This window comes from Leucopleurus acutus (assembly GCF_964270905.1).
Source record: "Leucopleurus acutus genome assembly, chromosome: Y".
In the NCBI taxonomy this organism is placed as follows: domain Eukaryota; kingdom Metazoa; phylum Chordata; class Mammalia; order Artiodactyla; family Delphinidae; genus Leucopleurus; species Leucopleurus acutus.
Genome location: NC_139164.1, coordinates 10,573,721 through 10,596,851, shown reverse-complemented (window position 1 = coordinate 10,596,851; position 23,131 = coordinate 10,573,721). Strand labels below are relative to the sequence as shown.

The 23,131-nt window shown below is 48.0% G+C and overlaps 1 protein-coding gene across 1 annotated transcript; it reads right to left on the bottom strand.

Moving 5' to 3' along the window:
- Nucleotides 1–9,198: 9,198 nt before the first annotated feature.
- LOC309978846 (uncharacterized protein) lies at nucleotides 9,199–21,662 on the bottom strand (the record flags this gene model as incomplete). The annotated part of the gene is made up of 7 exons (XM_082865491.1): nucleotides 9,199–9,258; nucleotides 13,464–13,552; nucleotides 14,719–14,830; nucleotides 15,991–16,112; nucleotides 18,347–18,407; nucleotides 20,739–20,845; nucleotides 21,554–21,662. 7 exons carry the CDS (start codon nucleotides 21,660–21,662, stop codon nucleotides 9,199–9,201), a joined length of 660 nt encoding a protein of 219 aa, XP_082721617.1.
- Nucleotides 21,663–23,131: the final 1,469 nt, after the last annotated feature.

Sequence of the window (23,131 nt, the reverse complement as noted above, 5' to 3'; positions counted from 1 at the left end):
TAGGGCAGACGGGAAGGGAGCCCACCTCCTCTTTTCAGCCTCTCCTTCAAGCCTAATTTCTTCACCCAAGTGCTGGATCCATCTTCAGGACATTGTAGCACACACGTAGCCACGACCTGGTTCCCCGTGGCCTCGCACAGCTGCCTGAGGGGGAAAGAGAAACCAGCTGAGGACAACACCTACAGAGCAAAGGGAACCCTGGAGCACCTCTCTAAGCAGGCGACCCGGGGACGCACGAACCAACCTGACAGCTGAGGGAAGAGGAAAGCGTGTCCCAGTCGGCTGGGTACCTATCACCTTGTCTTCCTGTATGGTGCCACAGACAGGGACACAGGGAATGGAATCGAGCCTGCGTGCTCCCCACGGTCAACCTGTCAAAGGTAACCGGGAGGAAACAGCACACAGGTGCACGTGACTCAGCTCCCACTGCGCCCACTTTCAACCACACCATCCCGTAGGCCGGGCAGTCGTTCCAAGAACAACCCTTGGAGCTAAATTGCACATGGGCTAGATCCACAGAGGGGAGGCGGGGGACAGAAAACAACTGGGACAGTAAACAAGGGGGCGCTGACCAAAATCCTTTCTCCTGGAAACACGTACGTGTAGAGTTCTGCTCAGGTACCTGCCCGTGTGTGGCGTGTGGGGGGGGGGGGTAGTGGGGGGGGACGTGATGCACGTGCGTGCTCAGGAATAGACATGACTACTGTCATGCATGCGTGGACGTTGGGATGGACGCGGGGACGTGGAAAAGCTTAAAGAGCTCATAGAACGTACGTAAACTGGGGGCCAGTTGAAGCCCCCAAGCCAGGGAATCCAGCCCAGAGATACCACCCGTGGAGCAAAGTGTAAGGGGCATCACACGCCAGCACCCTCGACCAGGGGCTGAGACTAGAGGGAGGAAGAAAGCACCTGTGGAAGGACAGGGAGGATGTAAAGTACATGAGAATCACAAAGGGCCCGATTCCCAGGCCCAAAGAGGAAAGACCCACCCCCTACCCCTCCAGCCCCACTCCCATCTCAGCTACAGCCACCTTTATCTCCTTCTCCAGTGCACGAGCAACCTTTCCCCCACCCCTGTGTAGGCCCTTGAGAAACACCTGGCCTTTGTTTCATAAGGTTTGGCACACCGACCCACACCGAGGCATAACTGACTGCCTCACACTGATTTTGCTGGTTTAAGACATCACTCTAATGTTCTGACAACCCTTGTGGCTCAGGAGTATGGCCGTGATGGCTTAGCTGGATTCTGCCCCTGCTCCCCTGTCCCACAAGACTGGGGCGAAGGGCTGGGCTGGGATGTGATCTCATTTGGAAGGTGGACGAGAGCAGAACCACTTTCACAGGGCATCCTTAGGGTCGGCAAAATTCACATCCTCGGGTTGGCAGTGGTGAAGGCATGCATGCGTGCATGGTGGCCCTCGACTGGGTGCAGTCCTCAGCACCTCAGTGTGTGCGCACGTGTCCAAATAAAGTTTCTGGCGTTCCCCAGTGCCACCAAAGAGTGTCTCCCTCTCTCGGTCTCTCAAAACACAGGATGGCCGAGTCAACTTCGTCTCGTGCCATGTGTCAAAGTCCGTTCCCGGAGGGACGCTTGTCACCTTATGTTGGCTAGCAGAAAGGCAATTTCTGCCTGCCACTCAAGCGTTTGAAAGGCACTATGCAAACGTGTGGTCACACAAAGTCCGAGAACCCATGGGTGCCAATCACACACGAGGAGAGGTCTTTCGGTGCCAGGCAAGGTAGAATTTCTCGGAGAGTTTAAGCATCCAGAGGGGATCCCAGGAGAGTGGGCCACAGAGGGAGGGAGCAGATACATACAGAAACAAGAACGCGCACGCACACACCACACACACACACACAGACACACAGACACACATACACACAAACAGAAAGACAAAGGGGAGACAGACACTCAGACGGAGCTCTTCACTGCGTGGCTTTTCTGCTCTTGAGCAAAGGAATTCAAGTCTAGCAAAGAGCTGGGTTTGCCGGACACTCCCCTCTCATGCCACAGAGCTTCGGGCTCTCTGTCCCCTGGAAGAAAAGTATCCAGCAACTTCGGCCACCATGCATTTCCTTGTACATTTTCTGAGAGCTCCCAGTGGTTAAAGGTCCCGAAGGAAACCAGATTCTGATTTTCTGAGCTGGAGCGGGAACTCCTGGCTCCAACTGGCACAGGCCACATAGGTATCACAGGGCTCCCGGGCACCCCAGACAAAAGGCCGGAGGCCTCCCTGGAGGCCAGCTCTTTGTGGAAGCTGGGCTGCTAAGCCGGGCGGGGGGAACGGGTGTTTGGGGGGACCCGGCAATCCCAGAGGCCAGCCTGTTTCCACAGGGCGAGGGGCGAGGCAGCCGAGGGTGACGCCCACTGTCCTCGCCCTGATTGGTCGTGATGGGGCCGAGCGGCCTGGGCGTGGCTTGGAACTCCTTCCTGCCACCTGGACACGCATGCCTGGCGGCCAATGCTCCTACGCATGCGTTTCAGCGCTCTTCACTGCAGAGGCTCCAGGCAACGGGTTCAGTCCGCAGTGAAGCGTGATTCTAGTCGCTAGGCCTGCGTGCGGCCCTCGTGCTGAGCTTCCAGCTGCCGCACCTTCGCCGCTGCCCCAGCTCAGAGCCAGGTCCGCATGGGCAGTGAGGCGGGACGCGGGGTCATTCGAGGTGTGGGAGGGGGTCCTCAGGAAGCAGGGGCCCGCGGGTCCCCAGGTGTGGTGCTGGCACTAGTTGATGGTGGGGGCGAGGAGTCCGCCATCTTTAGCGGGGAGGTGTTGCGGCAATGCCCGGCCCTGTTGGAGGGAGAGATGGCGCGGATCGGGGAGGTGTTTTGGCTGCCTGTGGAGGACATGATGGATGAGGTTGAGGTGGTGGCGGAGGAGCAGCAGCAGGAAGAGCAGGAAGAGCGGAAGCAGGTGGTGCCGGAAGAGCCAGAGGAGGAGCCCCAGGAGCAGGGGCAGGACGAGCCAGGGCCTCGACCCACGATCACCGGGTCCCCGCTGGAGGCGCTGCAGGCGCTGCAGGCCCTGCAGTTAGAGCTAAGCACTCTGAATACCCAAGCCAGCAGGACCTACACTCGGCTCAAGCGCAGGATTTGTCAGCGGCAGGAGTCTCACTTGGATGGCAGAAGCGCCATCATTCAGGGCATCCCTGGCTTCTGGACCAGAGCCGTATCCTTACAGAGGCCCCTTGGGGTTGGCTGCGGTGAAGGAGGAGCAGAAGTAGGAGCGGCGGGGTGAGGGTGGGGTGGGGGAGGGGGAGCGGTGGGCGCAGGTGCAGGCCAAGAGCACTGAGGAATGTGGGTACAGGAGGGCATGAGTGGCTCCAAAGAGGCAGCAGGAACAGAGGGAGGCCACAGCTGTAGGTGTCTGAGTGAAAACTTTGGGTGAATGGTCTTGGCCTGCAGCGTGCACAGCAGTACTTCCCCAGGGTGGAGGGAAGAGCCCGTGGCAAGGTCACAATTGGGAATAGCCCCGAGCACCCCTCGCACAGAGCAGTTACTGGAAGTGTGCATTATCCCGGGGAACTGGCAGGAGACAAGCGGAAGTCCCAATACCCGTCCTGGTCAGTCAGAGCCCGTGTAGTTGTTCCAGCTGCCTCAGTGCGAAAGCACAAGGTCCTGCCTGCACACGGGGTGAAGTTGTAAGGGGCAGCTGTCCTTGGCCGGACACCAGGACCCCGGACACGCTCTTGGGCCGGCAAGAATCCTTACCTCCACAGGCCTTTTACCAGCACACTCGAGTCTGTGGAAGACACACAGGCGCAGGCACGCCCCTGACCTCCCCGTGGACCCTGTGAGTCCTGCAGAGCTCCAGACACACCCACGCAGGCCCTTCTGAAGACAGGAAACAGGGCAAAGGCCCAAGGCTTCGTCTTTGAACACACACACACGCGCACGTACTCACACACACACACACACACACACAGGCACTCACACAAACACCCACAAGCCCATGCACACACGGCGTAAGAGAAGGCATGAGGCAGCGACGGCACATCTAGACTGCTTAAGGAGTGACATGCCGGCACCCAGCACACACAGGTCAGGTAGAGATCAGGTTCGTTCAGGAAACAGGCCCTCCCCGGGTGGGTGCACTGGACCCCAAGGCAGCCACAGGCAAGAGCACGTCTGATGGCAGGGCAGGGGCCGAGGATGTCTTTGAGGGCCGGATGGGCGTTAGCGCTCACGGATCTGGCAGATCTGCTGCTGCAGTCTCTTCCTCTGGCGGGTCTGGGGACTGGCTCTGCGGCTTGTAGCTCTTCCTTCCCTGAGGTGTGGCATGTGAAGCCTCCTTGACCTAAAGCAGATTATGAACCACCCCCAGATTTCGGCCGTGATCAGTGACCAAGATGAAGACCTGCTTAGCTACATGATCAATTTGGAGGTCCGTCTGGAGAGACTGGGGCGTCGTGGGTGGAGGCAGGTGGCCGGTAGGGAGGGGGCGGGGTTGTCCTTAAAGGTTGGGTGTAAGCAGCAGGAGAAGGGAAGGGGAAATGGTTCGTGGCTGCCAAGCAGGCAAGCTCAGGACCCCTAGAAGAGCTCCTGCCCTTCTCCTCCTCTTGGGCGTGGCAGGTGAAGGAACTGGGCCATCCGAGGCACCACTGCAAGTTGAAGTTTTTCTTTCGACCCAACCCCTACTTCTGGAATGACGTGATCCTTAAGGAGTATCACCTTAGCATCGCTGGTAGGAGGGGCTCCCGCGGGGCTGCGGGGTGAGGGGAGGCTGGGGAAGGGCGTGGATGCTGGGCCACCGTGACTGTGATCCTTTCCTGTCTCCCCTGTCTTCCTCCAGGGTACAGGGCGTCTCGTTCCACTAGCATCTATTGGTTCTGGGATTATGAACGGGGAGCTCCCAGCCACAGGCAGGACCCCACCGGCCTTCACTTCCTCAACTGGTTGTCTGACCACAACTGCCCAGGGTCTAACAAGATTGCTGAGGTGGGGTGCCTCTGGTCCCCCTCAGCGGTGGTGACGCTGGAGTCCCCCGGCTGCTTGGGGGGAGGGACGTGGGCCTGGCCTGCCCTGTCCCGACCTGGCCCCTTTCCCCTACCAGATCATCGGCGAGGACCTGTGGCCCAATCCTCTGCGCTACTACCCGAGGGAGGAAGGCCCCACGGGGACAGGTAACTGAGACGAGGACAGGTGGTTAAGGAGCCCAGGGGCTGGGCGCTGAAATGAGTGTGGTCCGGGTACACTGGGGCTCTCCCTTTTCCCAAATGGGAAAGCTCAGGCTGAGAGCACACTGTGGGCGGAGCTGGGTTTCAGGTCATCCCGGCCTTGGCGGCGGGTGAGAGGGTGAGAATGGAGCCGGGAGGACTGTAGGGCACACGGGGTAGCAGGACTCTAACCAGCTAAACTTTCAGGGTGAGTGCCCCAGGTGTCTATGAAAGAGGCAAGCACCTCCTTAAGCAGGCACCTGTGTGTGAATCAGCAGTCCCTGGCTTCAGCCTGCCCTCAGCTGGGGATCACCTGGGCCCCTCCCTCTGGCCCCTCCCTCCTGGCAAAGGCCTACAGATGCCGAGGAGCTTCATTCCGAGTCTCCTCCCGCCTCTTTGCTGACTTTCCGAGTCTTCTTTGAATTTTCACGTCCATCCCTGAGCCTCCCAGCACCACCACACAGACAGTCCCGGAAACGGCACAAGGCTAGCTGGGGGCAATATTGAGGACCTGGGGCAGGAAATGGCAAGGGACCACAAAAGGGCCGGGCCTACCGCCCACCAACGCCATGTCTCATATTGCTGGACACAGCCAGTGTCCCCTGCTGAGACGCCTTGTGCCCCGTTTGTGTTCCCGTCCCTGTGCTCCTGTGTGTGTGTACGTGTCTGTGTGTCGGGCGCACTCCAGACCCAGAGATGAAGGCGCCGGGGGAGCCTCAGAGGTTGGCCAAAGAGCACCAGAGTCAGGAGGCGTCTACAGATGTGGGAGACGGGTGGAGGTGTCTACCTACGCGGTTCGGGTGCCCACGGGAGAAACGAGGAAAGGATGGCCAATGAAGGTTCCAGAGAGCGGGGCCCCACGTGCCGGGAATGACGCCCAGAGAGACATAAACACGCTCACAAGTGCTCCTGTCTTGGTGTGTGTGTATAGGTACGGGGGTTCGTGGAGTATTCACGAGTGAATCAAGTGGTGTGGGGCTTCTTAGCCCGTGCCTGCGGACCTCCCTGTCTGTGGGCGAGATGGCGGGCCTGGGGAAGTGGAGGACGTGGGGAGGGCAGGACGATGTGGGATTCCGGAGAGGCCCAGGGCCTTCCTCACAGGGCAGGGACTGGAAGGAGGAGGAGGCAAAGAAAGAGAGCCTGCTGAACTGGAGACTTGCTCCGCAGGCAGGGCAAGGAGACAGGGAAGGGCCCTGGCCTGCAGGGGCCTAATGGCCTGGTGCCGCCTAGGGCCCGTGCCTGAGCCAGCAGCCTCTGTCCAGGACGTCTGGCGCACACTGGCACGACGCGAGGCAGGTGACTCCTTAAGCTCAGGCTGACCGTTGAGCACACAGGGTGGGAGTGTGGGATCCTTGCGGGCACTAGCAGCCCGCCCCGCAGGGCAGCGTTCCAAGGACGCGTGAGGCAGACGCCGGTGTGACATGTCGCTGTGTGCCCCGGTGGCGGCGTGGGTGAGTGTGTGCGTGCGGGCGAGTGAGCGAGCAGACAAGGAAGGCGGCCGGGCTGTTTGCATGCAGGGACCCTGGGACGGTGACAGAGAGCAATGCCTGCGGGCGCAGCAGACGGCTTGCTGGCTTCCAGGCTCTGCTGACTGGGGAAGAGAGGAACTGCCAGAGAGAAGCCCCGTTCCCTCGTGAGCGAAAGGCCGCCCGTGAATCCCTTCCTTTTCCTGGGCTCTCATCCCTGCATGCAACAGGCAGAGGGGCAAAGGTGAGGGCTGAGGGCTGAGGGGAAGCGGCTGAAGGGCACCCACCTGCCTTCCCAAACCACAGGTGTGCCACCTGCCTTGCTTCCCGCCCTGGCGATCCGAGGGGCAGCACGTAACTGTTACTCAGTCTGCTACGCAGAGGCTAAAATCCTCTATCCGAGCCTGCCCTAGGGAGCGGAGGGGGCGGGACGCTTAGCGGAACTAATGCCCAAGAGGAGCACGCTTCTCCTCAAGAAACTGTCCGGTGAGCAGTTCTCGTCCTCTGGGAGCCTCCATCCGCACATCCCTTCGGCAGGCCTGGACCCCGCTACGTGGCAGGCTCCTCTCAGCTTACTGTGCGCCAGGCCTCGTGAAAGAGAAAGCCCTGGAGCAGACAGACCTCGGGCCGGGAGGCCCAGGGATCCGTTTTGGGGTGGGGCATGGGGGGTGGCCCGGGGCAGGTGAGGGGAAGGGATGGCGGGCACCGGGAGTGCTCCTTCCTGAGCGGACAGCTGCTTTCCAGGCACACCTCTGGCCCAATGCACGAGGTCCGGGACCGACTCTGCGGCAGCTGGGCTTGGGAGAGTGGAGCGCGGTCCCCCGCGCTCCCTCCCCGTTGCCTGCACTTTGGTTCCAAGGGGAGCACCTCTGTCCCTGTGGTACCGGCCACGCTGACCTTCCTTTGCTTGTTTGGACTCCTGAGACCACGTGGGTGCCCACTGCCCCCGCAGCTGTTTCAAGACCAAGGAGGGTTGCAGCACCAGGGCAGCTTCAGGAATCCTCGTCCTCGCCTCCCAGCTGCACTGGCTGCGCCCTGCCGTGCATCAGCCTTGGGGATCTGAAGCCCTGAGGGCCGTGGTGTACACTTCTAGGGTGGCACACAGCCGTGGCCTAGAGAGGAAGGCCTGCCCCGCTCCGGCTGCTGTCCCCGCAGGCAGGCAGACACACACACAGACAGACAGGGATTCTGTCCCTCCTCAGCTCCGTGATCCTTAAGCTGGAAGGGAGCCTCCCTCGTGGCTCCCACACTCCGGTGCGTAGGGTTCCCTACCGTGGAGGCAAAGGGAAACTACGTGCTGTGGCCCTACGGCTGCACGTGGGACACAGGGCAGCGGGGGACCTCCGACCCTCAGCCGGGCCCAAGTCCCTGGAACCCTCTTGCCCTGGTCAGCGCTGCTGGGAGGGGCCTGGCAAGGATGAAAGGCTAGAGGGAAGGTTGGACAGCGTCCTCCCACAGCTTGACCTGGGCCACCCACGCGTAAGGCGCCATGGCTGGGTTCAGGTGCGGCCCGCCTGCCCAGGCACGATGTGGCAGAAATGGTCAGGCCACCCCCCGGTGGGGAAGGAAGGCTTACACTGCCCGCTGTGGCCCCGGGTGCCCACCGCCGGGGCCTCGTGGTCCAACCCAGTGGATGCGCCTCACTGAGATTCACCCTGGGGAACAAAGCTTCGACTTTGAGGGTGGAAACCTGTCAGCCCCGCTGGGGCACGGCACGCGGGGCTTCCCCTGTAGCTGTTGTTCAAGGTGGAGGGCCCACATCCTCCATGCTGTCCCTCACCGCGTCGTCCCTTGGCATATCGGGTTATCGGGGCCCTGAGACGTATGACTTCTTGTCCAGCGGGGATCTCCCTCATCCACTCAGGAGGGAGCACGCAGGCTCCATCTCTGTGAAGACGGTTTCTGTGTTGAAGTCGGCCAGGGTCTTGGTGTCCTTGTCCCTTGCGAGGCAGCTTCTAAGCTCGGCCCTGCCCGTGTTGGGGGCCCTGCCATTTCCGCGCATGAGCTCGTGTCTCTTTCTCTGACTGTGGCCAGGAGCCCCTCTGTCAGATATCCCGCCTCGCTGCCTGTCTAAAGCGATCACATCCTCCGGTCCCTATGCCCTTCTCTCCTGGCACGTCTCTGCCCAGTGCCGCTGGGGGCACATTCTCTCTGTGTATCACACAGAACCTGAAGGAGGTCTGCCCCAGGTGACACTGGCAGGGCCCCTGGCTTCTAAGTCAGGCTCTTCGGTGTCACCTGGCCAACCCGTTAGCAGGGGGTCAGCGGACCTACAGCCGAGCGGTAGGCTCGGCCAACACAGAGCTACCGACAGGAACGGAAAGGTAGCCTTGTCCTTGACGAAGTCAGTGAGACCCCGAGTGGGCAGAGGGCCTCCCGGCGAATGAAGAGGGTGCTGCTTTCTGCACCAGGGACGGGTTGACGCTGGCCCCCGGGGCAGGCAAGATTCCCAGGGTGGCCATCAGGGTGGGGGCCCTGTGCGTGTTTAGCAGTAAACAGGGCAGACGGGAAGGGAGCCCACCTCCTCTTTTCAGCCTCTCCTTCAGAGCCTAATTTCTTCACCCAAGTGCTGCATCCACCTTCAGGACATTGTAGCACACACGTAGCCACGACCTGGTTCCCCGTGGCCTCCCACAGCTGCCTGAGGGGGAAAGAGAAACCAGCTGAGGGCAAACACCTACAGAGCAAAGGGAGCCCTGGAGCACCTCTCTAAGCAGGCGACCCGGGGACACGCGAACCAACCTGACAGCTGAGGGAAGAGGAAAGCGTGTCCCAAGTCGGCTGGGCCCCCAGGACCTTGTCTTCCTGTATGGTGCCACAGACAGGGGCACGGGGAATGGAATCGAGCCTGCGTGCTCCCCACGGTCACACTGTCGAAGGCAACCGGGAGGAAACAGCACACAGGTGCACGTGACTCAGCCTCCCACTGCACTCACTTTGAACCACACTGTCCCACAGGCAGGGCAGTCGTTCCAAGAACAACCCGTGGAGCTCAATGTGCACGTGGGCTAGATCCACAGAGGGGAGGCGGGGGACAGAAAACAACTGGAACAGTAAACAAGGGGGCGCTGACCAAAATCCTTTCTCCTGGGAACACGTACGTGTAGAGTTCTGCATAGGTACCTGCCCGTGTGTGGTGTGTGTGGGGGGGGAGTGGGGGGGGCACGTGTGTGCACGTGCGTGCTCAGGAATAGACATGACTACTGTCATGCATGCGTGGACGTTGGGATGGACGCGGGGACGTGGAAAAGCTTAAAGAGCTCATAGAACGTACGTAAACTGTGGGCCAGTTGAAGCCCCCAAGCCAGGGAATCCAGCCCAGAGATACCACCCGTGGAGCAAAGTGTAAGTGGCATCACACGCCAGCACCCTCGACCAGGGGCTGAGACTAGAGGGAGGAAGAAAGCACCTGTGGAAGGACAGGGAGGATGTAAAGTACATGAGAATCATAAAGGGCCCGATGCCCAGGCCCAAAGAGGAAAGACCCACCCTCCAGCCCCACTCCCATCTCAGCTACAGCCACCTTTATCTCCTTCTCCAGTGCACGAGCAACCTTTCCCCCACCCCTGTGTAGGCCCTTGAGAAACACCTGGCCTTTGTTTCATAAGGTTTGGCACACCGACCCACACCGAGGCATAACTGACTGCCTCACACTGATTTTGCTGGTTTAAGACATCACTCTAATGTTCTGACAACCCTTGTGGCTCAGGAGTATGGCCGTGATGGCTTAGCTGGATTCTGCCCCTGCTCCCCTGTCCCACAAGACTGGGGCGAAGGGCTGGGCTGGGATGTGATCTCATTTGGAAGGTGGACGAGAGCAGAACCACTTTCACAGGGCATCCTTAGGGTCGGCAAAATTCACATCCTCGGGTTGGCAGTGGTGAAGGCATGCATGCGTGCATGGTGGCCCTCGACTGGGTGCAGTCCTCAGCACCTCAGTGTGTGCGCACGTGTCCAAATAAAGTTTCTGGCGTTCCCCAGTGTCACCAAAGAGTGTCTCCCTCTCTCGGTCTCTCAAAAGACAGAATGGCCAAGTCAACTTCGTCTTGTGCCATGTGTCAATGTCCGTTCCCGGAGGGACGCTTGTCACCTTATGTTGGCTAGCAGAAAGGCAATTTCTGCCTGCCACTCAAGCGTTTGAAAGGCACTATGCAAACGTGTGGTCACACAAAGTCCGAGAACCCGTGGGTGCCAATCACACATGAGGAGAGGTCTTTTGGTGCCAGGCAAGGTAGAAATTCTTGGAGAGTTTAAGTATCCAGAGGGGATCCCAGGAGAGTGGGCCACAGAGGGAGGGAGCAGATACATACAGAAACAACAACGCGCGCACACACCACACACACACACACACACAAAGACAGAGGGGAGACAGACAGACACAGACGGAGCTCTTCACTGCGTGGCTTTTCTGCTCTTGAGCAAAGGAATTCAAGTCGAGCAAAGAGCTGGGTTTGCCGGACACTCCCCTCTCATGCCACAGAGCTTCGGGCTCTCTGTCCCCTGGAAGAAAAGTATCCAGCAACTTCGGCCACCATGCATTTCCTTGTACATTTTCTGAGAGCTCCCAGTGGTTAAAGGTCCCGAGGCAAACCAGATTCTGATTTTCTGATTTTGGAGCGGGAACTCCTGGCTCCAACTGGCACAGGCACGCCAAAATAAAGTTAAAAACAGTAGTACTTAAAACGTTTCCCAATGTTTTACAATCCAGGGGTACTAACTTTCACTAAGATATATACTCAGAAAAGTTAACTGGTTCCATTTACATTTAGTGGAAAATTGGTTTTATTATCATTATTCCCACATTGGTCATCTGCCACTTGAATATGGATCAGAAAATAGATACTTAACCTCAAGATTCTTAAACTCATTACATTCACATGTGTAAATTTTCCTTTCATTTATACTATTGCTTTTTTTTTTTAAAGGAGATGTTGGGGGTAGGAGTTTATTAATTAATTAATTTATTTTTGCTGTGTTGGGTCTTCGTTTCTGTGCGAGGGCTTTCTCTAGCTGCGACGAGCAGGGGCTACTCTTCATCGCGGTGTGCGGGGCTCTCACTATCGCGGCCTCTTTTGGTTGCGGAGCACAGGCTCCAGACGCGCAGGCTCAGTAGTTGTGGCTCACGGGCCTAGCTGCCCCCCGGCACGTGGGATCCTCCCAGACCAGGGCTCGAACCCGTGTTCCCTGCTTTAGCAGGCAGAATCTCAACCACTGCGCCACCAGGGAAGCCCTATACTATTGCTTTAAAAGGATAAAGGCACATAGAATGTCAGTAATAATGCAAACATTGTTTTTCAGCCTTTTTGGAGACTTCTCAAACCTTTTGTATGTTTAAGCTTTCAAAAAGGAACATGTAATTTGCTTAGCCTAACTGGAAAACAGTCACAGCTTGCGATGGAGAAATAACACATTGCTGAATTTTGAATACATTCATGTTCAAAGACACAAAGGAAAAGTTTAGGCAAACAGCACAATTCATCCTCCAAACAAAAGTTTTATGCTTGTTTAACTCAGCAGTATAATTAACAAGAAATATTTCATGAAATTGTTTTACTCTGAAAATTCTGAGCATTACATTTTAAACACAACTTCTACTTTTCAACTAACATTAACAACTATGAAAGTACTTTGAATAATTCCATGTTGTCATTTTCTCTGAAAATTCATAAAGGGAAAGTTAATATATGCCTGTTCCCCCCAAACCAACATTTTTCTTTTAGTAGTATTCAAGCATCAATTAAAGAAACCAACTTAAACTTTTCCTTTGTAAAGAACATTTGGTACATAACTGAGTGTTATTTTTAATATCTGCTTTGGCCCTCTCATTCATATTGGCTTCCCGCATAACCTCCCCTGGAAGCCCCACAACCTGAGCTACTGTATGAGTCACGAGGAGCAAGGTAGCCCCCATTCACAGAGGGTGGAAACCCTGGTTGTTCTTGTCTTCCACGCTCACGACCACTTGAATAAGTATTACTTTGGCTGCTTGAGTAACCTTCCGGACCTCCTCCATATCCATCTGTTGTATTGCTATCATAGCGACTGCTTCCACCGTAAGTCACAGGGGCCCTTTGTGCTGCTGGTGCACCACGGGAGTCACCTGTGAAGTTAATGATTCATAAACTAAATTTAAACATTACAAATTTTTCTGGTATCATATGACATGACTTAAAGTGCTAAATATTTGAAAAGATAAGCTTTATCTGTCTCTGCTATGAAAATATAAACTATGTAGCAACAGTGAAGGGCTTTCACATTTATTTAAAAGAGCGAGCAATATTTTTCAGCCTAAGTAGTTTATTTTAAAGTAAATGTTATTTTCTGAAAATGGACTGAAATTCTCACCTTCATAATGTTCCTATGCTTCATACTTTTAATAGCACTCTACTGATTATTTGAAAATGTTAAAATAGGGGCTTCCCTGGTGGGGCAGTGGTTGAGAGTCCGCCTGCCGATGCAGGGGACACGGGTTCGTGCCCCGGCCTGGGAGGATCCCACATGCCGCGGAGCGGCTGGGACCGTGGGCCACGGCCACTGGGCCTGCACGTCCGGAGCCTGTGCTCCGCAGCGGGAGAGGCCACAACGGTGAGAGGCCCGTGTACCGCAAAAAAAAAAAGAAAAATGTTAAAATAGTTTTTCTGTAATGAGAAGAAAAGATGAGACTGTCAATTTACCCTTCATTGCATTTTAAGTGAGCTATTAAGAAAATAATTCAAAGGTCTTTAATTTATCAAAAAGGCCATGCTAAACATAGTTTTACCTTTGAGGAATGGAAGTAAAATTAGAGTAAACAACGATCTGGTTAAGTCTAATTCTATGATTTACAGGTTGTAACTGGACTCTTACCGTAACTCCCACATGAATCCCTGTAAGACCTTCCACTTCGATATTCAGAATAATCTCTATCACGACTTCCACCACAGCCATCACGATCCCTAAATTTAAAAGAATGTCATAGATTTAAATTACGTGTCACGATCACATAATTTAAAAGAATGTTTTTATTTGATAAAAACACAAAACTTTATATTACCTATGTTCCCCAGAGGGATGATCATTCCAAGAACTTGAATGTCCATAATAACGGTATGCATTGACTCTACGTGGTGGAGTATAATCCTTGCTGTCTCGGGAGCTTGGATAAGCTCTGCTTGAATAAGTTAAATAAAGCAGATAAAATTTTAAATGCAACTTATAATATCCAGAATATATAAAGAATTCAGACAACAGAAAGACAAAAAATTTTAAACGGGCAAAGGACTTGAATATACCTTTGTTCAAGGAAGATACACAATAACCAACAAGGACATGAAAAGCTGCTCAACGTATTTATTATGGAAATGCAATTCAAAACCAAAATGAAATATCTACTTTGCACCTATCAGACTGGCTATAATTTAAAAAAAACAAACAGAATATATCAAGTGCTGGTGCAGATGCAGAGAAACAAATCATGTATGTGCGTGGCAGAAATGTAAAATAGTACAGGCTCTGTGGAAAAGATTAGCAGTTCCTTAAAAAATTAAAGAATTACTATATGTCCCAGGAATTCCACTCCTAAGTATATATACACTCAAAAAGAATTGAATACAGGTACCCAAATGCTTGTACAGGAGTATTCATGACAGCACTATGATGGGAATAACCCACACAGATGGATAAACAAACCATGTTAACCACACATAAAATGGAATATTTAGTCAGCCAAAAAAAAAAAAAGATCAGAAGTAGTGATTCATGCTACAGCATGAATGATCCTTGAAAACATTTATGCTAAGGGAAAGCTGGGTAATAAAGGTCACATAGTGTTTGATTCCATTAGTATGATATATTCAGGATTAGATAAATTCATAGATAAGGACACAGATGGGCACCTACCAGGGACAAGGCGGGAGAAAATGGGAGTGACTGCTTATTAATTTTATTTTGGGGTAATGAAATGTTTTGGAACTGAGCAGAGCTGGTGGTTGCATAACACTGTTAAGTGTACTAAATGTTACTGAATTGTTCACTTTTAAATGTTCAATTTTGTGTTAGGTAAATTTCAGCAAGAACAACAAAATTAACCATGGCTTAATTCATATACTGTGTTTCTTCTTACCTATCTTTAGTAGCATAACCACCATCTCTTCGTGACATATAGCCAACTCTCCGAAAAGAGACTGGCTCTCTGTGAGGAGAAGCTCCATAATGTCTTCCACGTGATACTGAGCCTTTAATTTAAAAATGCTTGTGTTTAAGTATCTCAAAATTGACAGTAATGTTTCCAGGAAAAATTCAAAAGTCTGATATCCTTCCTCTCTCCAAAATCATTTTAAAAAACTACTCCTTCTAAAATTCCATTTATGCACATTTTTGTTTCCCTTTAAATGATACCACTGAACATTTTATTTTCGGTACACCTCCCGTTCCCTATACATTTCACATACCCTTTAAATTACCAGCAGTAGGGAAAACTTCTCAAAATTTGAGCAAATAATTAATTTTTGGTAACTACTGTCACATATTCAATCACCAAGTGGTTGGCTCTCTCCTTTATGTGTACAACCTTAATTATTGACCTTTTATGATGATAGCAACAGTGACTTCTATTGTTTATTAGCAATAAAGGGCTCATTTGAAAAACACTGTACCACTTCCAAAATATGAAACTATCTCCCATAAATAATGTTCTCTTCATGTGTTAATTCTTATTCCTAATTCCTAGAGGTCACTAGGACGTTGTTTGTTCTCTTCTCTTGTTTGTTCATTAGGCTAACCATCTAATAATGGAAAGGGTAGGCTTCTTAGCTTCTGTTGTATTTTGAAGTCAATACCGTGCTACATTTGGCTTCATTAATATTCTACACATAAAATGGCAATTTGAAAATGACTGTTTCAAGTCCGTACCATATTAAGGATCAGAAAACAGTGCTAAAAAAGTTAAGAGCACAAACTACAGTTCATATGGCAAGTTTCAGTTATTGTTTATAATAATTAAATTAAAAACCAGGTGGCCAATATACATAGCTAAACTACTCTACAGACCAGAACATTCTCTCACAGGACATAGTTTTCATGAAAATTCTGATATTGAAACTATGTGATAAAGAAGCCTACTAACCAAAAAGTGTTAGCAACAACTTAAATTAAGAGGAATTCTATAGCAAACATGGACATACAAGCAATGTTTTCCCCACTGCACTGCTAATCACCTACTACATGTATAATTAGAAACTAAAAGATTATTTCCCAACCACAAATCAATCAATAAATTAGTGATTGGTAAACATGTTCATATACTTCTCACTTTCCATTTTGCTTAAACATTCTGTTTAAAATAGCTCACTTTCATTAATAAGAATCAACTGCCTCTGCATTACATAGCATTTACCTTGTCTTCCCATCCCACTACTGCTTGGTCTTTGAGCAGATCTTTTAGGAGGAGGACCTCCACTTCTCGAAGATGGTCCTCTTTTAACTGGAAAGGGTCCCCTGGAAGAACTCGCATTGAGACTAGGAGTATATCCACCACAACCTGTGTTTAAATGAAATCTTTTTAGTTAACTAGAATCAACATTTTTTCATTGGTCAAGTTTCACTTATTGTTATAAATTTTCACTAAACAATTACCCCAGTCTTCAGCTTTCATATTTGTCTAAACCAGTAAGATTGTTTGCTCATATGACACATAAGTTAGTACAGTTCAAAGACTTACTGTAAAAGTCAGTTTGGAAAATCTAGGAAGAAATTCAAGAACCACTGGTATGAAAGCAGTTTGGGGAAAAGAAAGAGAGTACAGAAAAACCTGGATAAATTAAATGTAACCCTGAACTTTGATCAGTTTAGGAGGAAGATGATAAGTTATTAGTTATATAATTCTGGTGTCAAGGAAGCTTTTTTTTTTTTTTGCGGTACGTGGGCCTCTCACGGTTGTGGCCTTTCCCGTTGCAGAGCACAGGCTTTGGACGCGCAGGCTCAGCGGCCATGGCCCATGGGCCCAGCCGCTCCATCCTAGGTATAGATCAAAACATTAAAAATAAAAAAGATGAATAAAAAATGCATTACCTAACAGTTAAGTATATACATACAAACAACCCCCTTTGCAGGAGAATATCTGCTTATAACTTTACAGTTGGCCCAGTATCCCTAGTTCTGCATCCATGGATTCAACCAACCTTGGATCACGTAGTGATGTACTATGTATTTATTGAAAAAAAAATCTGCTTGTAAGTTGACCCACAGTTCAAGCCTGTGTTATTCACAGATCAACTCTTAATGTTGATTTTTCAGTGAAAAGGGCTATGTTGCGTTCAATTTTAATAGTATTTAAGAAATGCACATTAAATACTGAAAATTTATGTTTTACCTTTCTAACCAGAAAGATGCTTAGATATATTCCAATTCCCCTGTAGTGCCACAGGCAAGAAAAAATGAGTATTCTTACACATGGCAGAATACGAACTGGTAAACTTTTCTCAAGATCAAGTTAGGGGGAAAAGAACAAAACTATGTTATCTTAAAATGGGCACACCCTTTAACTGAACTTTCAAAAAACATTTCCTAAAATTCACACATCTAATTAACACAAAAAGAAACCAAATGTTTTATTTCTGAAGACTGGTTATGGTTAATAGGTGAAGCAAAGGTTGTTAAATATATGGAAGTTTTTGAAATACAAAGTGCTTTTCCTCCTTTTCTTACTAAGTAGAAAACTTCTCTGAAAAAATTCAAAAAATATATTTTCAACGACTTTCTCCTCTAATACACACAGAAAGAAAACATACATGTTTCTGAAGCAAAGGTTTTTACTCTTTTCCTGAATCAAAGACACCTTTTAGAATCTAAAGCCCTATTTATTTCCCTAAGGTATTTTCCCCCAAATGCAAACAACAGACCCAGGGAGGAAAGCCTCATATCAAAATGACAATGGAGATTTGCTTAGATTTCTGAACACATACACTTAAGACAAATACTGCAAGGTGAAACCTAAAATATGAAGTGTTTATCCCTGAATTGTGGATATTCTGAGTGACTTTTATTTTCCGTGGTGTAGTTTTCAAGATTCTCTAGTATTTTTATGATGCAATAAGTCTACTCTCAGAATAAAATTAATCAATGTATTTCTAATAGATTATTAATGAATCACTGACTTAAACTCATATAAAGTTATTGGCCCTAAAATGAAAAATTCTAATGTATGATCGATAGTAGTACACTCTGTAGAAAACTTCTTGAAGAAAAGAGGCAATTAGTAATAATGGTAAAAGAGACTGAATTTAGTTTAAAATTTATGCTATTTCCCTGTAAGGTGATTAACTTTTTGCATATTATCTAGTTAAGTCATTTTATAACTACAATAAGTCCTTACAACTTAGAAATACTTCTGACTATCAATGTAATTCATCATCTAATAATTCTTACAGACTACTTTGCTCATAAAGGATGGAATAAAAACTGAGATGTTTCTATACAGTTAAACTTATGATTTTTCGGTCCTATGGCTGCAGCCTTGTATTTTAAAACATTACCCAAGTGTCCTCCACGTGAGGGATGCTCTCTTGCTCTTCCATTTCCTCCTCTTCCATTTCCTCCTCTTCCATTTCCTCTTCTTCCATTTCGTCTTCTTCCATTTCGTCTTCTTCCATTTCCTCCTCTTCCATTTCCTCCTCTTCCATTTCCTCCTCTTCCATGTCTCGGATTTCTCAGATGGCCCCTGTTTCTTGCAGGAGGTTGCGGTCTCTGTTTACCACCGCTGTCAAAAGATGGTTTGTTGGCTCGCTCTACTTTAATTGCTTTTCCATCCAAAGACTAAAAAGATTAAGTATAACATTAGTAACATTACATCAAATTTATTTACTACTGCACTAGTTCAAGATCAGTATTTTTTCCACAAAGCAAACATTTTCTTCTGAAATGATTGTGTCCTTCACCGTGCCAAATAAATGAGATTTAATTAGTAACAGTCTTTCAGTAAGTCATCCAACACAAAGTGTATGTATTGGCAGTTACAGCTCCCTGAAATGTCCTCTGGTATTAAAAGAAGATTAATACCTCTCACTTATCATGAGAGAATATACCCTTTTATTTTCTATAATGGATAACTAAACTCACTTCATTTCTGTACTTCTACCATTCAAAGTTTTCAGTGTCCCAAGGGTATATAAAAGTATACGTGTCATTTAAAAAATAAAATTTTTCATTGGAATAACAGAATTATCCATTATTCAAAATGGTTATTCCTACTCTAATTATTTTTAGCATTTATTAAATATTAAGAGAAAGAAAATTTTCCAACATGATTGCTGTTCTGTATTTACTTCTAATAATTTCCCTGGTTTTTTTTTTAAATAGAGCACTTATCTGGTCCTTAACATCTCTTGCCTTATTCAATTGTTTAAACATGTCCCCAAAGAGTAACTTATTATAATACTACTTCATATTCTTATGTTTCAGAAATGCTTACATTTCTTAATCTTCCATCAGCTTCCTAAATTAACCTTCTATAGATGCCAAAGTAATTTTTGAAAACATAATGCAAATCATCATATAATTGCTCTACATAAAACACTCTAGCTGTTTCATGTTATTTTTGGAAAACAATTTTAAATGCTGAATTCCTACTAAGACTTCTGGTGGATATGGATGGGCCCTGGCCCAATACAAACAGCCTCAACAGCCATGTGTTCCCACCTTAGGGCCTCCTTTTCTGTTTCTGGGTCCAAAATATTTCCCATAGACTTATGAATGGCTGCCTCCCTCCCAACATTCAGGATATAACATTGTGAGATCTATATGTATAGAAATAGTGTCCACCACTCCCCTTAAGCTCTAATGAAATTACTTAATTTCCCTTAATATTTTTCCATATGAAATTGCATTTATTTTTACTTGTATGCTTCTCATCTTTCACCCTAGAACACAAGTGTCCAAGAAAATAGGTATTTTGTCTTACCCACAACCATTAATCAATTGCTAAATCAATGCCTGCCAATAAAATATCTGTTGAATAAAGAAGTGAAGACTAATGTCTACACAGACTACGCGTTCTTGTGCTTGAAAACAAAGAAAATGGGGGTGGCGGATCACCATCAACTGTTCTTCATAACGCAACTTTATCTCTGCACCCAAAATAAAATCATGAGTCAAAGTCAACTTTTAGGTACTACCATACCTTAAAATATGAAAGTAAAGTAAAAGGGTCAACATGTGCCAAGTGCCTGCAGCATACCAGAAACCAAGCTATAGAAAAAGGGAATTAATGTATGTGTTCCACACTATGAGAACTGAGAAGCACTGGAGGTAATTTTAACAATTAACAATTCACAGTATGATGAATATAAAAAGATATTACCTGCAATATAAAATGGGAAAAATATTACCTACAATATAAAAAAAATCTTGGAGCAAATATGCAATTAAAAGTACAGTTTTGGGCTTCCCTGGGGGCGCAGTGGTTGACAGTCCGCCTGCCGATGCAGGGTACACGGGTTCGCGCCCTGGTCCAGGAAGATCCCACATGCCACGGAGCGGCTGGGCCAGTGAGCCACGGCCGCTGAGCCTGTACGTCCGGAGCCGGTGCTCCACAACGGGAGAGGCCACAACAGTGAGAGGCGCGCGTACCCGCTCCCCCACCAAAAAAAAACGCCGAGACTTAAAAATAACAGTATGGGGGTTTTCCTTGGTGGCGCAGTGGTTGAGAGTCCGCCTGCCGATGCAGGGAACACGGGTTCGTGCCCCGGTCCGGGAGGATCCCACATGCCGCGGAGCGGCTGGGCCCGTGAGCCATGGATGCTGAGCCTGCACGTCCGGAGCCTGTGCTATGTAACGGGAGAGGCCACAACAGTGAGAGGCCCGCGTACAGCAAAAAAAAAAACAGAAACAGTATGGGATATTGGGGAGAGCTCTACAGGCTAAAACTTATTTACTTTTATGTTTGAATGCTAAAACGGGTTTAAAATATATTGTTAAAGCTAATGTTAATTTCAATCTCTTTCCAACCAGACAATCCAGTACTTATGTGACAAAAAGGAGAGTGAAGGCTTATATGGCATTATGTTAGTTTAAAAAATTAGAAAAAAGAGAAACAATCTAGAAATAGTATTAAATGGAGAACACAAAATATTATTAAAAGACTCTTACCTTTCCATTCATATCTTTGGCAGCATTCTTTGCATCTGCAGAATTCTCAAAAGTAATAAAAGCAAAGCCTCTAGACTTGTTTGTTACCCGATCCTTCATCAAAATAACTGTAATACACATAAATCTTTTTAATTTAAAATTTCACATAAAATTGAACTTTTCATATTTTCAAAATAATCAATCCTTTGACAATTTCTCATAAGGCCTCCTTAACTCAATTTGATGTTATGGACACAGTACAGTAACAACCTCCTGAAAGTTACTTAACACTGAAACAAAAAACAAAAACACATAAACCAAAAAAACCCTTTCCATTTTATATCATTTCCAGTATTTTAAAAATAGAGTCAATAATTTCAACCATTCTACAATTAGCATATCTCTTCCCATTTCATGTCCTATGACCACAGTATATTTAAAAAGCCCTGGGACTTCCCTGGTGGTCCAGTGGATAAGACTCCACTTTCCCAATGCAGGGGACACGGGTCTGACCCCTCTTCAGGCAACTAAGATCCACATGCCGCATGCTACTCGGTGTGGGCTTGATCCCTGGTCAGGTAACTAAGACCCTGCATGCTGCAAAGCACGGGTCGGGGGAAGAAAATAACGCTGCTTTTTTCCCTTCTCAGTAGTAGGAGCCCCTAAGGTGTACACTTTCCCTCATTGCCCAGTGCTTTCCTAATAAAAAGTAGAAACTTAAATAAAAAGTGCTCATGTGTTAAAAACAGAAAAAGCATTATAACTTAGCTGTCCAGTGGTGTATGTTTAATACACATTTGCTTTGAATAGATACATATATTGGTTCTAAAAATTACCTTCCATAATGTGACCATATTTCCCAAATACCACTTCAAGAGAATTTTCATTGGTGTCAGCATGGAGGCCTCCTATGAACAGTTTCCCAGGCTGATCTGCTTCCACCATTTTTCTGTAAGTAATTAAAAATATATCTTTATACTCATAGCAAAAAATAAATTATAAGCCAAAAGTATCAAACTATTACACCTGTTTAAAACTCAAGTAAAGTACCCAATATCAGTGAAATTATTTGCCATTTCTTACTTAAAAGAGAGGAAACTTGAAACACAAAGCAAAATAAGCACTGGCATAACAAATGCTCCATTTTTTATAGATCTCTTACAAAAACCTGTATGTAAAAATCAGATTAGAAGGCAACTGTAAATTCTTTTGAGCTGCAGGGTTCAACGCTTCATTCCCAAAAAACAACAAAAAAATAAGCAATAAAAAATGCTCCTGGATTCTACACATCTAACAGTTAATAAGTTTTATGAACTGTGCAGAAAATACCTTAAACATTATTTTCAAAATTTTCCCATCTACTCACATTTTTCTTGATTATGCATCAAATACTGTTTAAACTTCAAAAATGGTAAGTCATAAAAGCAAAGGAGGGAGTTACATCCTTTACTGAGGGAAATTTAAACTGTTTTACTTATACTGAGAGACTTTAAGAAACACTGGTCCAAAGAGAGTAACATACTTTATGTGCAAAATTAAAATCTGACGGTTTTTGTCAAGTGAATCAACATTTTGACATCTGATAACTAAAGTTACAGGTTTTAAATCATTTAAGTTAAAATAGTTAGGTATCTTGCCTCTATTGTTCAGTACCTCTGCTTTCACAAAGAAAACCCGTAAGGAAAAAAAAAGTGCACGCGGAACAAAATGGCACCCTGGCGTACGCTCCACTACCCGCAAGTGAGAGAAAAAAAAAAACTTAAACAGCAAAGAGGGTACGCGTTAATCAAAGGTAAATTTCTCAGTCCGCCCCCAGGGGTAAACAAGTTAAACAGCAAAGAGGGTATGCCGCTAATCAAAGGTAAATTATCTACTCAGTATTCCCTCCCACAGCATTTCAAACCTATCTCCACCCCTCTCCCCACCCTCTCAATTCACGGACAAAATCCAGGAACTTCACTGGCTTTCCACTGCTGCCTTGGGAACTGATTATCTGGAAGAACAAAACTTAAACGTACTGTTCAAGAACAACTGATAGACTTCTGGAGACAGTGTATATTCAGACATATGTCTACAAACACAACTTACTCGGCTCTTAAATCTTACAGAGAAAGCCTGAGAGAAAAATCAAAATCTGAATTACCATGCTTTCTCTGGGAACAGGAGAAGATACAGGTATCAACTCTTTCTCCTGAGGTATAAATTATTCTCTCCACCCTAAAACGCCGAATTCCTTACCTTACTTTGTCCTCTTCTTCAGAAGTCTTCCTCCCGCGTCTCTTCAGATGACCGCTAAAGAAACTAACGGTCAAGAGCAAGCGCTCTACTTATAGAAGGAGGATAAGGAACAGGACGTAGCGCTGGGTGGACGAACGGATGAGCCGCACTGGAGTTAGGGAAGATGAAAGATGTAG